Source organism: Delphinus delphis, chromosome 19, assembly GCF_949987515.2.
Source record: "Delphinus delphis chromosome 19, mDelDel1.2, whole genome shotgun sequence".
In the NCBI taxonomy this organism is placed as follows: domain Eukaryota; kingdom Metazoa; phylum Chordata; class Mammalia; order Artiodactyla; family Delphinidae; genus Delphinus; species Delphinus delphis.
The window spans coordinates 7153104-7166153 of NC_082701.1; the positions used below are offsets into that span (position 1 = coordinate 7153104).

The 13050-nt window shown below is 55.9% G+C and overlaps 1 protein-coding gene and 1 long non-coding RNA gene across 3 annotated transcripts; one reads left to right on the forward strand and one right to left on the reverse strand.

The window, feature by feature from the left end:
- The first annotated feature begins 902 nt into the window (after positions 1-902).
- OTOP3 (otopetrin 3) lies at positions 903-12650 on the forward strand. Of its 2 annotated transcripts, XM_059998446.1 has the most exons (7): positions 903-1055; positions 5879-6295; positions 6386-6522; positions 7660-7718; positions 8001-8119; positions 9962-10776; positions 11961-12650. In XM_059998446.1, the coding sequence occupies exons 1-7, from the start codon at positions 914-916 to the stop codon at positions 12129-12131; spliced, it is 1860 nt and encodes a 619-aa protein (XP_059854429.1). In that variant the 5' UTR covers positions 903-913; the 3' UTR covers positions 12132-12650. The 2 variants fall into 2 exon arrangements, with proteins under 2 accessions (XP_059854429.1, XP_069396235.1); XM_069540134.1 differs by having other exon boundaries at positions 5879-6522.
- Positions 6939-12552, reverse strand: LOC132415223 (uncharacterized). Its single transcript, XR_009517107.1, has 4 exons — positions 12465-12552; positions 9224-9326; positions 8738-8854; positions 6939-7268 (listed from the first exon to the last, which is right to left on the reverse strand). It is a non-coding gene; the product is annotated as an uncharacterized lncRNA (long non-coding RNA).
- Positions 12651-13050: the final 400 nt, after the last annotated feature.

Genomic DNA, 13050 nt, shown 5'->3' on the forward strand with positions numbered 1-13050 from the left:
CTCCTCTTACCCACAACCCCACTCCCCGTGGTCCCTGAGGCTCCTCTCCAAAGCCCTCTGGCTTCTACTCTACAAGAGATATAGAGACGGGGCAACTGTGAAGCTGGGGAGGTCCTGGCAGGGCAGAGGGTGTGGGATCTCACTGTTTTCCCAGCCCTTCGACCGTCTCCGAAGCCCCTCAATAAAATGGTTTGATGCAAAAGAAGGTGGGGAGGGGGGATATAGAGATGGACTCAGAGAGACTGAGGAAGTCAGACGGTGCAGAGAGAGATTGAAAAGGAGGTACCAACAGCTAGAAGAGGAGGCAGAATTGGTGGCCAGCGAGTCAGATGAAGGGGGACAGGCTGGGGTGGGGACTGGGGTGGGAGGAGATGGCTTTTGTGCGGGAGAGTGGGAGCAGCCGCACCTGGGGCACAGGGCACTTTAGAGGAAAACGTGCCAGGACCGCACCAGCACGACGAGGTGGGCAGGTCTCAGAGGCTGCAGGAAGAGCTGAGGAGGGCCGCAGGGGGCGCCTCCTGCCGTGTCAGAACCGGGTCTCTTTCGCCCCAAGTTCACGTTTGCCTTAGGGAGAGAGAGCTTGCGTCAGGGCCGGGTCTGGTGCTACATGGGGTACAAGAGAAGGTGACCCCGGATCTGTGCGGGAGGGTCCATTCCCTGCTGGGCCGCCAGAGGCAAGTGTGGCCTGAACCCTACACGGCCTCTGTTGCGGCCAAAGGACATTGCACCCCGACCTACCCCGGAAGCGGGCCTGCTCGTGGGTCCCCTGACCCAGAGCCCCAGGCATGCACCGCCTCCGGCCCCGCCCGCCTGTCCAGCCGCCTCGTTATTGGCTGAGCTGTCCGGGGAGCCCCCGGCGGGGTAATTAACGAAGGATTGATTAATGAGAGCCCCAAAGTCAACAGAAAAATCAATGGGCCGCGGAGCCCGAGAGGCGGCTGCGCAGTCCCGCGTAGGGAGGGCGTCGGAGGCATCGGTCCGGCGCAGGGGCCTCACCCGGACAGACGATCCGCGCTGCGGTGGTCAGCCGGCGGCGATGCCTGCCCAGGCCTCAGGTAAGGCTCCCCGGCGGCGCCGTTACGGCCGGGAGCGCCCTCTGCCCCCTGGAGGAACATTCCCGAGAGCCCATCCTCGACACTCACACCTACTCCGCTCCCAAAGCGAGGGTCAGAGACCGGGGGCTGCAGGGACTGGGGCGGGAGGGCGAGATGACGGGAGGAAGGTCAACCCTTGGTGACCCGAACGGCGGCCCCCCTCTGCCCCCACCCCGGCTCTGCACCCCGTCTCCTTTCCGCGGGCGGGGTGCGCGCAGGGGTTAGCAGGGCACCCCCCCCTCCCCGCGCCTTAGCCGGGTCCGAGCGCGCACAGCGGAAAGAGAGCGCCGAAGCCGGGAAGAAGCTAAAAGCCCGGACGGCTGGAAAAAGGGGTGTGGGGCTGGGTTGCCGGGATGCCCAGTCAGAGGCACCCGTGTGGTGCCTGTCCCAGGCCTCGCAGTCCCTCGAGTAGCTCGGAAAGAAATCCCGTAGCTCTGCGACCACACGGATCCGGCCAGGCGCCGCGCCCCGACGGCTCTGCAGCTTTCATCACTGGCTCTAATCGCGACCCACAAACCAGTTTGGTGTCCGGGCCCTCCCCTGAACTGGCGTCGCGCGGAGGGGCGAGCCAGAGGATGGCGGATTCCTCCTTGTCAGTCAGGGAGCCCTCACCCTCTTCCCGCGACCCCTGCTTGCCCATCCCCGCACCCTCCCCAGCGGAGGACCCTATCCTCCACTTTGAGCGCTCCCTCTAGCGGCCGAGGGAGGGTTGGACCCTGGGGGTGGGGGCGGGGAAGATAGTGAAGGTGAGGACCCTGGAGGACAGGACCTTGTCCTCCAGGGTCCTCTCTAGGCCTGCAGTCCAATCAAAACCTGCCCCTGTAATTCGCCAATAATCTCGACCGTTCCGGCCTCTCCAGGACCTGGACAGAACAGGAAGGAAATGCATAAACAGCTAACACTGAGAGCATTCTCTATGCCAGGCATGTCTCTACATGCAGTCACATGTGTTAAATCGTTTAATTTTGAAAAATCCCCATCAGGTAGGTATTATGCCTTAATTCCTTCATTTATTCATTCAAGAAATCTTTATTGAACATCTACTATGTAACGGGTACTGTTCCATAGTCGTGTATCTGTTTACAGATGAGGAAACTGAGGCAGCGAGAGTCTAAGTAGCTTGACCAAGATCACACAGGTAGTAAGCGCCAGGATTCGGCACTAGGCTGTCCTCCTGCCTTGGGGAAGATTCTGGGAAGGCGAGATGGGGCAGTCAGGTCTGGGAGAAAAGGAGCAGGGAGGTGTCCCTGTAAGCTTCAGATGTGCTCAACCTGGGTGGGGGAGCCTGGGAAGAAAGACCAAGATCATCTGGAAAGTCGCCTTCACTGGGCCAGGATGGATGCAAAGGGTTTGATGGGAAGGGTTTCTGTCCATGACTCTGGTGCTGAAATGTCCCCAGAAAATGCCAGAGTCAGTCAGCTAATATTGGTTCAGTGTCCTCCCTGTGCCATATGTGGGGGATGAGGTAAGCAGGAGCTGGTCGCTGCCCACCAGGCACACTCACAGCAGTGCACACCCGCTCTCGATAGATGTCTGGGCAAAGGGAGAAGTCTTCCCAGGAGAAGCGCTTAAGATGGGTGGTGAGGATGGGCAAGAGCCGTTGGTGGAGGGTAGCGGGAGAGGCAGAAGGAAGAACAGGCTGCAGGAGTGACGGGGTGGGGGGGCACGAGGCTACATGAGACATGGGGAGTACTCTGGCCGGGCCTGGATGAATGTGGGGAGGAGGTGCCTAGAGTGTGACAAGGGGGCTGGACAAGGAGGGGACAGAACTGGAGCAAGAATGATGTGGAAGACTGGGAAGGGGGGAATCATTGGTAGAATCTTTAAAAGAGTACCAAGTTTTATTATTCTATTTGCCCCAGAAGAGGACCTTAGGAGGTATAAATATTGGGCAGGTTGCACATTGGAGAATGGGGGCCTGAAGAGGCTGCATTTTAGAGGCACGTGTGCCGAGGGTCTTCTGGTAGTTACACAGGGGGATAGTCTAAAGGTCAGAGTCCAAAGGGAGACACAGAGCAAAGCACAGCTAATTAAAATAGAGCATGAACACTGATGTGTGTAAAATTGATGACCAATAAGAACCTGCTGTATAAAAAAAATTAAATTTAAAAAATAAATAAATAAAATAGAGCATGATATGGGACTTCCCTGGTGGTCCAGTGGCTAAGGCTCCGCACTCCAAATTCAGGGAACCCAGGTTCGATCCCTGGTCAGGGAACTAGATCCCATGTGCCGCAACTAAGAGTTTGCGTGCCGCAATTTAAAAAAAAAAAAAAAAAAGATCGCCCATGCTGCAACTAAGGACCCGGCGCAGCCTAATTAATTAATTAAAAAAGAAGTAAACTTAAAAAACATCACATAAAATAGAGCATGGTAGGGGATGCTTCAGCAACAAGCATGGGTGCAGTGGGGGTACCAAGAGGGGCACCTAGTCCAGCCTTGGCAAGGGGGTTCAGGGAAGGCTTCCTAGAGGAGGTGGGGCTCCACTGAGTCCTGAGGACACAACCGCAGTCATCCAAGGGGCAAGTGGGTGGGCACCATGGGCAAAGGGTAGGGTGTGGGCAAAGACAGGGAAGTGAGTAAAAGCAGGGGCATTCTAGGAACTAGGCATCAGGATGGCATATGGCCCATGGGCAAGGGAGTGGGGGTCTGAACACAGGGCTGGAGAGGAAAGTTAAGACCAGACCAGGAAGCAACAGCGGCTACCCTGCCTTGATCACCTTGTGCACCCCAAGCCCATACTAAACATACGCTGCCTTGTTTCATTTTGAAAGGCCAGGCAGGCCATGCTAGATAGTTTGGACTCTATAGTGAGAACAGTGATTGCCTTTGCAGGGGAAGTAGGGGAGAGGTGCAGTGGGTAGGGAGGCCAGTCCAGGAGAGAGAAGAGGGAGCCGTGGACCAGGGTAGTGCTTGTGGTAAAGAAAAATCTCAGAGCAGTCCTTGAGCTGGAATGCACAGGGATGAGGGGAGAGGCAAGGCAGACACTTGGTTCCCTGCTGGGAGACATGGGGATGGAGTCTCCGCTTGCTGAGACAGTGAATTAGAAAGCAGGCCTCCTGCAGCCTGGAAAAGGGTGAGCACCTGGGACCCTGAGCCCCTAGGACCCTGAGCCCAGAGCACCAGGGATGCCAGGGCAGCAGCGGGACCAAGGGAGAGCACCTGGGACAGCAGGGGGTGGTGAAGGAACCTTCCCACCAGGACAGCACCCAGACCAGTGGGGCGTCCCTGCACTCCAGTGCAGCGTTATGAGTACTCAAAGGGCCCACGGGAGAAGTGTGCTGGACTCCAGGAAGGGGTCCTGAGCTGCAGGTATGGGGTGACCCAAGATCTGGGTCCAAGTGAAGGGTAACAAAGGGGTCGGCCTGAATGAAAGCTCGGGGCAAGTGAGAAAGTAGCAGGAGACACTCAGGGAAAGAGAAGGGTCAGGATGGTGTTCCCCATGTTGAGCTGTACGTTCATGAGACTTCAAGGAGTTGACGGAGGGTACAGATGGAAGTCAGTTCTATCAAAGTCAAGGGTATGGGACTTCCCCTGGCAGTCCAGCAGTTAGGACTCTGCGCTTTCACTGACGAGGGCACGGGTTCAATCCCTGGTCAGGGAACTAAGATCCCACAAGCTGTGCGTCACAGCCAAAGAAAAAAGAAAGTCAAGGTCATGGCATTCATGCTCATCCCAACGTGTCCCATGCTCATGGCAGACATTGTCATTCAATCTCAGAACTTTTTCCTAAAACCTTTAATGTGCTATAAAATTAACTTTAATTACATAAGTAATGTTTGTTTGTTTATTTTTTGGCTGCGTTGGGTCTTCATTGCTGCACGTGGGCTTTCTCTAGGCGGATTCTTAACCACTGCACCACCAGGGAAGTCCCAGTAATGTTTTTTTTTTTTTAAGAAAAAAAAAACTAGAACATTAAACTTCTCCCAATTCTAGTGCCCTCCACCTTTCCCCAGAAGAAACTCCTGTTGTGAACTTGATGGGTGTCTTCTAGATCTTTTAAAAGTAATTTTAGGGACTTCCCTGGCAGTCCAGTGCTTAAGACTTTGCCCCCCAATGCAGGGGGTGTGGGTTCGATCCCTGGTCAGGGAGCTAAGAGCCCACATGCCCCACAGTCAAAAATCAAAAAACATAAAACAGAAGCAATATTGTAACAAGTTCAATAAAAAGACTTCTTTAAAAAGTAATTTTATATACACTCATATGTACGCAAAATAGAGTATTATCTCAGATCACACCATTCTTTCCCACCAAGCCCACGCTCAGCCTCAGGATCCTTCTCAACCCAACACTCTAGGCAACCATTGCCCAACTAATCAGAGTCGGAACAAGAGAGGACACCTACTTGCTCTCCCTGACTTGAGGAGTGAATTTCCTTCCAGAAGACAGAGGGCACAAACTGCGTTTTGGTGGTGAAACGTCACAGCCCTGGAAACTGCCCAGTGGCCAAGCACTGTGCAGATACCCCTGGCTGCCTTGACAGACATCATTATTCCACCTTAAGATCAAGCACTGATGCAGGAGGGTAGGGGTGGGGGGAAGGCGGTCCTCAAGCCAGTCGAAATAAACCCTATGTTTATGTGGAGCACAAAGGGCTTCCATATCCCCGGGTCTGTTTGAATCTTCTCGGGTCCCGTAAGGCAGATGGGGCAGCTGCTTTTATTTCCAACGTCCTGACCAGAGAGGTTGCTTAGCTTGCCTAGGTCCCACAGCGCTTAGAGGCAGAAGCGGAATTGAGCCCAGGACGGCTTGGCAGCCAACCGGAACCCTGTCTCCCTCCCCAGCCCCTACTGAGGCTCCACCCATGGCCTCTCCAGAAGCACAGGAGACTGGAGAGACCCCGGCCAAGGAGAACCACGCGGCCACGGGGGCCGAGCAGACAAGGGCCCCCGCCTCGCCCCTCAGCAGGTCCTGGCTGGTGCGGCACTTCTCACTGCTGCTGCGCCGGGACCGGCAGGCCCAGAAGGCCGGGCAGCTCTTCTCGGGGCTCCTGGCCCTCAACATGGTGTTCCTGGGCGGAGCCTTCATCTGCAGCATGATCTTCAACAACGTGGCCATCACGCTGGGGGATGTGTGGATCCTGCTGGCGACGCTGAAGGCCCTGGCCCTCCTTTGGCTTCTCTACTACACCGCCAGGACCACCCGCCGGCCGCAAGCCGTGCTCCACCGGGACCCGCACGCAGGACCCGCTTGGGTGCGCGGTGAGTGTCGGGGCGCCTGGGTGGATGCAGAGGGGTGGGGAGGGAAGGCTCTTTCCAGGGGAGGTGCCAACGGCCCCCTGGCCCGGCCAGGCTCCCTGGTGCTCTTTGGTAGCTGCGCCATCTGCCTCAACGTCTTCCGCGTGGGCTACGGCATGAGCCACATCCGCTGTAAGTCACAGCTGGAGCTCATCTTCCCGGCCGTCGAGATCATCTTCATCGGCATCCAGGTGACCCGCCTCTCGCACCCCCTCGCCGCGTGCGTACGCGCCCCGGCCTATGCCTAGAAACAGGCACGTCAGCAAATACCCACACGGCCCAGAGTCTGTACACACGCACCACAGCGCCCCTCCACGTGCCTCTGTGTGCCCACACCCATGCTACCTACATGCGTCAGCATCACACACACACTGCGCCACTGAAACGCAGGCACCTATAGGTACATTTGCCTGTACGTACCTGTGTGTACCTAAATCTACACCCCCGGATATACTGTGCTACTCTGTTTTTTTTTTTAATACAATTTATTTATATTTTTGGTCGAGCGGCATGTGGGATCTTAGTTCCCCGACCAAGGGGCCCCCTGTATTGGAAGCATGGAGTTTTAATCACTGGACCACCAGGGAAGCCCTACAGAGCTACTTTTTTTTTTTAAAGAAGGTTTTTTAATTAATTTATTAATTAATTAATTTATTTATTTTGGGCTGCATTGGGTCTTCGTTGCTGCGCGCAGGCTTTCTCTAGTTGCGGTGAGCGGGGGCTGCTCTTTGTTGCGGTGTGCGGGCTTCTCATTGCGGTGGCTTCTCTTGTTGCGGAGCACAAGCTCTAGGGGCGCGGGCTTCAGGAGTTGTGGCACACGGGCTCAGTAGTTGCGGCTCGCGGGCTCTAGAGCACAGGCTCAGTAGTTGTGGTGCACGAGCTTAGTTGCTCTGCAGCATGTGGGATCTTCCTGGATCAGGGCTCAAACCCGTGTCCCCTGCATTGGCAGGTGGATTCTTAATGCCACCAGGGAAGTCCCCAGAGCTACTCTTCATGAATCTCCAAGTCCCTCCTGAGTTCCTGATCTGTAGGCATTGTGCTCTGTGTTTTGTTTGCATCATCCTTTTTATTGCCCCAATAAGTAGGCATTCCCCTGATGGACATTTTAGTCCTATTTTAGAGCCAAGGAGACTAAGGCTCAGAGATGTTTTTCCACTGGCCCAAAACCACACAGCAAGGAAACCCTGGAGCCACAAATCCAACCCGGGCTTCCTCACTGTCCCTTCCATTGTAAATACACACGTGCAACTGGAACACATGCCCCATAGTCCCACCACCAACCTTCGCCCCACCCCTAGCCCCTGGGCTCAAGGCCCTTTCTCTTTCAGACCTGGGTGCTCTGGAAGCACTCTAAGGACTGCGTTCAGATCCAGACCAACTTCACTAGGTAAGATGCGGGCATCTTCTCTCCTTCCAACAACTCCTGGGATACCCCTGTCCCCCACTCATGCTGGCCCCCCAACAGCTTCCCTGGACAGGGTGGCCCTGGGGCTATCAGTTAGTCTGGGAATGGGTCCCGGGTGGCCCCTAGGGCTGCCCCTCCTGAAGTTCTAATGGCAGATGGCATCTGGCTTTGGGAGAGAGTGGTCACCCCAAAGGCAGTGATGGTGAACGTGGGGCACCCGGGAAGCCGGCTAGGCTGTGTGGCAGAGTCTAGCACCTCCTCCAGGTGTGGCTTGATGCTGACGCTGGCCACGAATCTGCTGCTGTGGCTTCTGGCCGTCACCAACGACTCCATGCACCATGAGATCGAGACCGAGCTCAGCGCCCTCATGGAAAAGTTCTCAGGTACAGAGGAGACCATGACTGCCCCCCAGTCGCTGAATGTACACACACACACACACACACACACACACACACACACACACATGTGTGCACGCTACACTCCCTCCAACAGGTGAGGCTCAATGACTCTGCAGAGTTGGGAGAAAGCTCTAGAGACCAGATCACGACTAAACGGAAACTGACATTTGCCAATGGTACCCATCCTGCCCCCATTCTGGGCCTGCCCCATCAGGTGCCGGCACTCTGCAAGCCCGCTCCAGGCATCCGTCTAGCTATCAGTAAGCTAACCACTAATCCTGGCTGAGCTATTCACTGATAAGCCCAGGTATGCACTCTACCCCTGGTATTTGCATTTTACTTGCAAGAAACTAAAAAGCCTTCAAGACTGAAAGGAATGTCTTCCTAACACAGTTGTAGGTACCTGGACATATAAGGAAGAACAGAAGGTTTCTGGGCAGAAAGAACTCCCTGGACTGTTCCATGTACCCAGTGCCCTACCTGTCAGTCTGCCCTTAGAGGCCATGTCCCCTAAACCTACATGGGAACATTTCCGTCTGTGAGATTCAGCCACACCTGTATGTATCCACCTCCCCCCGCCCCGGGTGGCATCACCATCCTGACCTGTGTACAGCCAAGCCTTCCCAGCAGACTCATGCATTCACACATCCATTGCGTAAGTCTCAGCATGCCTGTATACCGTGGGCATTCTTTATGCTCCAGATCCATTTTTCAGAAGACCTGTGCAAAGAGAATTTTCAGCAAGTGACATCATGGATAGTTTATTATTAAACAATTCAAGCATACAGATGAGTAGAAGAACAGGACATACCCATCACCTAGATGTAATCATTATTAACATTTTGCCATATTCATTCCAATATTTTTGCTGAATTACTTACGTTGCAGAAATACTGGCATTTCATCTCAGAATATTTCAGTATGCACGTCTTTAAAATCATATCGTTCCCTACATTAGCACACATGCCATTGTAATTTCTAACAAAATGCCTTAACTTCATCCCCATCCTCTGTATCAATCTATGTTCGACTTTCTCCCATCAGCCCATGAAATGTCTTTTAAAGATGGTTTGTTCAAACGTGCAGTACCTTTGGTGGCTCAGTTCAGTCTCTTTTCCCCTAATGACATTGAGATCTGTCAGGTTGCTTCCTCGTGGTGGCATTTGACTTGTTCCCAAATCCCCTGCTTTTCCTAGAAACAGGAAGTATGGACCAAAGCGTCGATTAGATTTGGGTTGAGCATTTTGGACACCAACATTCCACAGGGGATACTGTGCGCTCTGCAGGGCTCTGCAGGGCGCCTCATCACAAGGCGAGATGTCTGCCCCACAGTGGATGCTGCTGATGGTCGTGGTGTGTCAGCCAGATCCCCCCAGTATAAGGTTACAGGCTTCCCCCTGTGCTCAGCAAGTAATCTGTAGAGGTGCCAAAGACATCATGTGTCAAATTTGGCGCCAAAGACATCATGTGTCAAATGCTTTACCCAAGCTTGGCACTTGAGGTCTAGAATCCCTTTGTCAAGGAATGACCATCCTGGGGACTTCCCTGGTGGTCCAGTGGTTAAGACGCCACGCTTCCCCTGCAGGGGGCACGGATTCGATCCCCGGTCGGGGAACTAAGGTCCCACAAAAAAAAAAAAAAAAAAGAAGGACCATCCTGTGATTTCTGACTTCTCTCTGTTGGCCTCAGTTTCCACATCTGTAAAATGGGTGGCTGGGTCCCTTCCGCCTCTGCCATAACCCAGGAGGTGAACAGGTTGATTTGTGCATCTGGTTTCCTCAGAGCAAGGCCCACCTGAACGTCCCCTCCTGCCCCGCCCCCTCCCAGGCAACAACACCAACACCTGTCTGTGCCTCAACGTCACCGCGTGTGAGGTCTTCCAGAAGGGCTACCTGATGCTCTACCCCTTCAGCACCGAGTACTCCCTCATCTGCTGTGGCATGCTCTTCGTCATGTGGAAGAACGTGGGCCGCCGCCTGACACCGCACACGGGCTCCCACCCCGGCACCCCGCCCTTCCACCTGCACGGGGCCATCGTAGGGCCGGTGCTGGGCCTGCTGGTCCTGGTGGCAGGCACGTGCGTCTTCGTGCTCTTCCAGATCCAAGCAAGTGGCCCTGCCATCGCGCGCCAGTACTTCACCATCTACTACGGCTTCCATGCAGCCGCACTGCCCACTATGAGCCTGGCGTGCCTGGCGGGCATGGCCATCCATGGGCTGGAGGAGCGAGAGCTAGACACGCTCAAGAACCCCACCCGCAGCCTGGACGTGGTGCTGCTGATGGGCGCGGCGCTGGGCCAGATGGGCATCTCCTACTTCTCTATCGTGGCCATCGTGGCCACTCGCCCCCACGAGCTACTCAACCACCTCATCCTGGCCTATTCGCTGCTTCTCATCCTGCAGCACATAGCCCAGAACCTCTTTATCATCGAGGGCCTGCACCGGCGCCCACTCTGGGAGGCAGCTCCCGAGAGCCTGGCGGGGAAGTGGGAGGCTGAGCCTCCCCGCAGGGGCTCCCTGCTGGAGCTGGGCCAGGACCTGCGGCAGGCCTCGCTGGCCTACATCCACTCCTACAGCCACCTCAACTGGAAGCGGCGGGCCCTCAAGGAGATCTCACTCTTCCTCATCCTCTGCAACATCACAGTGAGTGGCGGGGCTGGGAGGCATGGCAGTGCAGCTGGCAAGGAGGCCCCAGAAAGCCTCACTCAGGAAGGGATGGATCAAGGGATTGTGCATTGACTGTCCCGAGGGCGACTGGCTTGTCCCTTTGATTGTCAAGGACACAGGCCCCTTTCCAACTGGCTTGATGCTGCCTGAGAGTAGGGAGTGTCCCCCAGCTCCCTGCAAGGTGCCTGGCATGAATGAATGTGCCAAGCATGTAGCTAAGGGCTATTTGCAAACATACATATAGGATTTCTACCCTCGGGGAGCTTAGCTGAGGAGACACAGGGGGACCAGTTAGAGAATTACCAGATCATTAATGGTCGCTGACTTGAGTCAAAGGAAGAGATCAGAAGGTGCCTGGTTTTCTAAAGCATCTCTAGGGGGAGGTATTGACGATGACTGCTCGGTGCCCGGCGGCCGCTAAGTTCCAAGTCCACCTTCCCGTGCATCTCTCTGAATCATCACACTCACTCCATGCAACAGGCACTATTACTGTCCCTATTTAACAGATGAGCAAACTGAGCCTTATGTTTGACCTGCCGTGTTCCCACAAGCCTGCAAGTGGCAGTCCCGGGACAACTCCAGGTTGTTTTAGCCCATGATGGTAATAGCTGTGCTGGAAACACCTCAGAGGATGAAACCTCTGGTCCAGACAGAGCATAAGTAATAAATTGGCCCCAAAGTGTGGTCGGAGCTCAGAGAAGGAAGTGTGGGCCCAGGTGGCCAAGGAAGGCTTTGTGAAAGTTTGACCTGGGCCTTGAGAAACGGGCAGAATTTGGACAGGAGGCAGGGTCGGGGTGGAGCGGGCAGAGAGTCATGACAGCGGAAGAATGAACCCAGAGCAGAAAAAGGTGATGGAAATGAGGGCCCAGGGGAGCCCAGGTGGAGCAGGTTGTACCGTGGTGGTGGCAGCCTGGGGTCTCAGGATCCAGCTGGAGTTTAGGCTGGCCCCAGGCAGGCCAAGGAGGGGGCTGAGGCCTTCTGTGGGATGGGGTGAGGGGGATATAGGGGGAGAGGGGCTGGTTCTGAAAGCCTAAGGGTGAGGGGATGCTAGGGTGGGGGGTATGCTGCAGGAGCTGCAGGTTCTGGGGCCTCCCATGAGCTGAGGGCCTTGGGGGATGGGAGAGGCCCTCCCCCACTCAACAACGCCCTCTCCTCCCCAGCTGTGGATGATGCCTGCTTTCGGCATACACCCCGAGTTCGAGAACGGGCTGGAAAAGGATTTCTATGGCTACCGGACATGGTTCACCATCGTCAACTTCGGCCTGCCTCTGGGCGTCTTCTACCGTATGCACTCCGTCGGGGTGCTGGTGGAGGTCTACTTGGGGGCCTGAGAGCGCCCAAGAAACCCACCCCCTGCACACCCCCGAAGTGCCAAGGCTGGGGAGAACGTAACCCAGATGCCCCATTCCAGGGGGACCTAGACCAGCCTGGATTCCCCAAAGCCTCCTCTTCCCCAGATCCTCACTGGGGTGGGCAGTCACGGCAGCCCAAGGCCAAGGGCAGGACCTGGACACTCAACTGTTAAGGCCCACACCCAGGACTGAGCACACACCTGCCCCCTGCTCGCCACCACAATCAACGCAGCCCCGGGAAGCCCACACAGCTACTCTCGGGGACGGTCAGCCCTAAATGATTCCGGGGAGTTTGGGGAGGGGCACCCCTACCCGGCCAGGCCTTGGGGGTCTGCCTCCTGCATGGTCCAAGCTCAGCCCAGGACATCTGGAAGCTTGCAGCTGGGCAGGCAGCCCTGCCCTTCTCTCCCCACACACCCTGTCTCCTAATGAGCTGGTTAATTAGCTGCTAGGCAGGGGTCAACAGCTCTCTCCCGCTGACATAAACCCTGTTTGTTTGATCGATTCGGGCTTCATGGCATTTGCTCCCGGGGACAGAGAGGACACTCTGTGTACATGGTGGGAAGGGACAGTCCTCCTGGGCGGGGCTGTAGGGCTGGGACAGTCCTATTTCTGGGCCACGAGGGGTCTCAACCCTTTGTCTGGTCCTCCCCCTGTCTGATGCACGGGAGGAGGTGGGAAGAGAGGAGCCGGGGCTCTCGCATCCCCCCACCCCTCGCCAGCACACCTTCTCCCCAGGACGGAGCCCCCGGTGACTTTCTGTAGCCGCTCACCCCAGGCCTGCCGATCCTCTGAGCCATCGGGTGGGGAGGGCAGGCCCTGACAGCCCATCCATCTCCCTGAGCCCAGCGCGAACAGTGAACCGTGCCCAGGGTGAGGCCCAGGGTGAGGCGCAGGG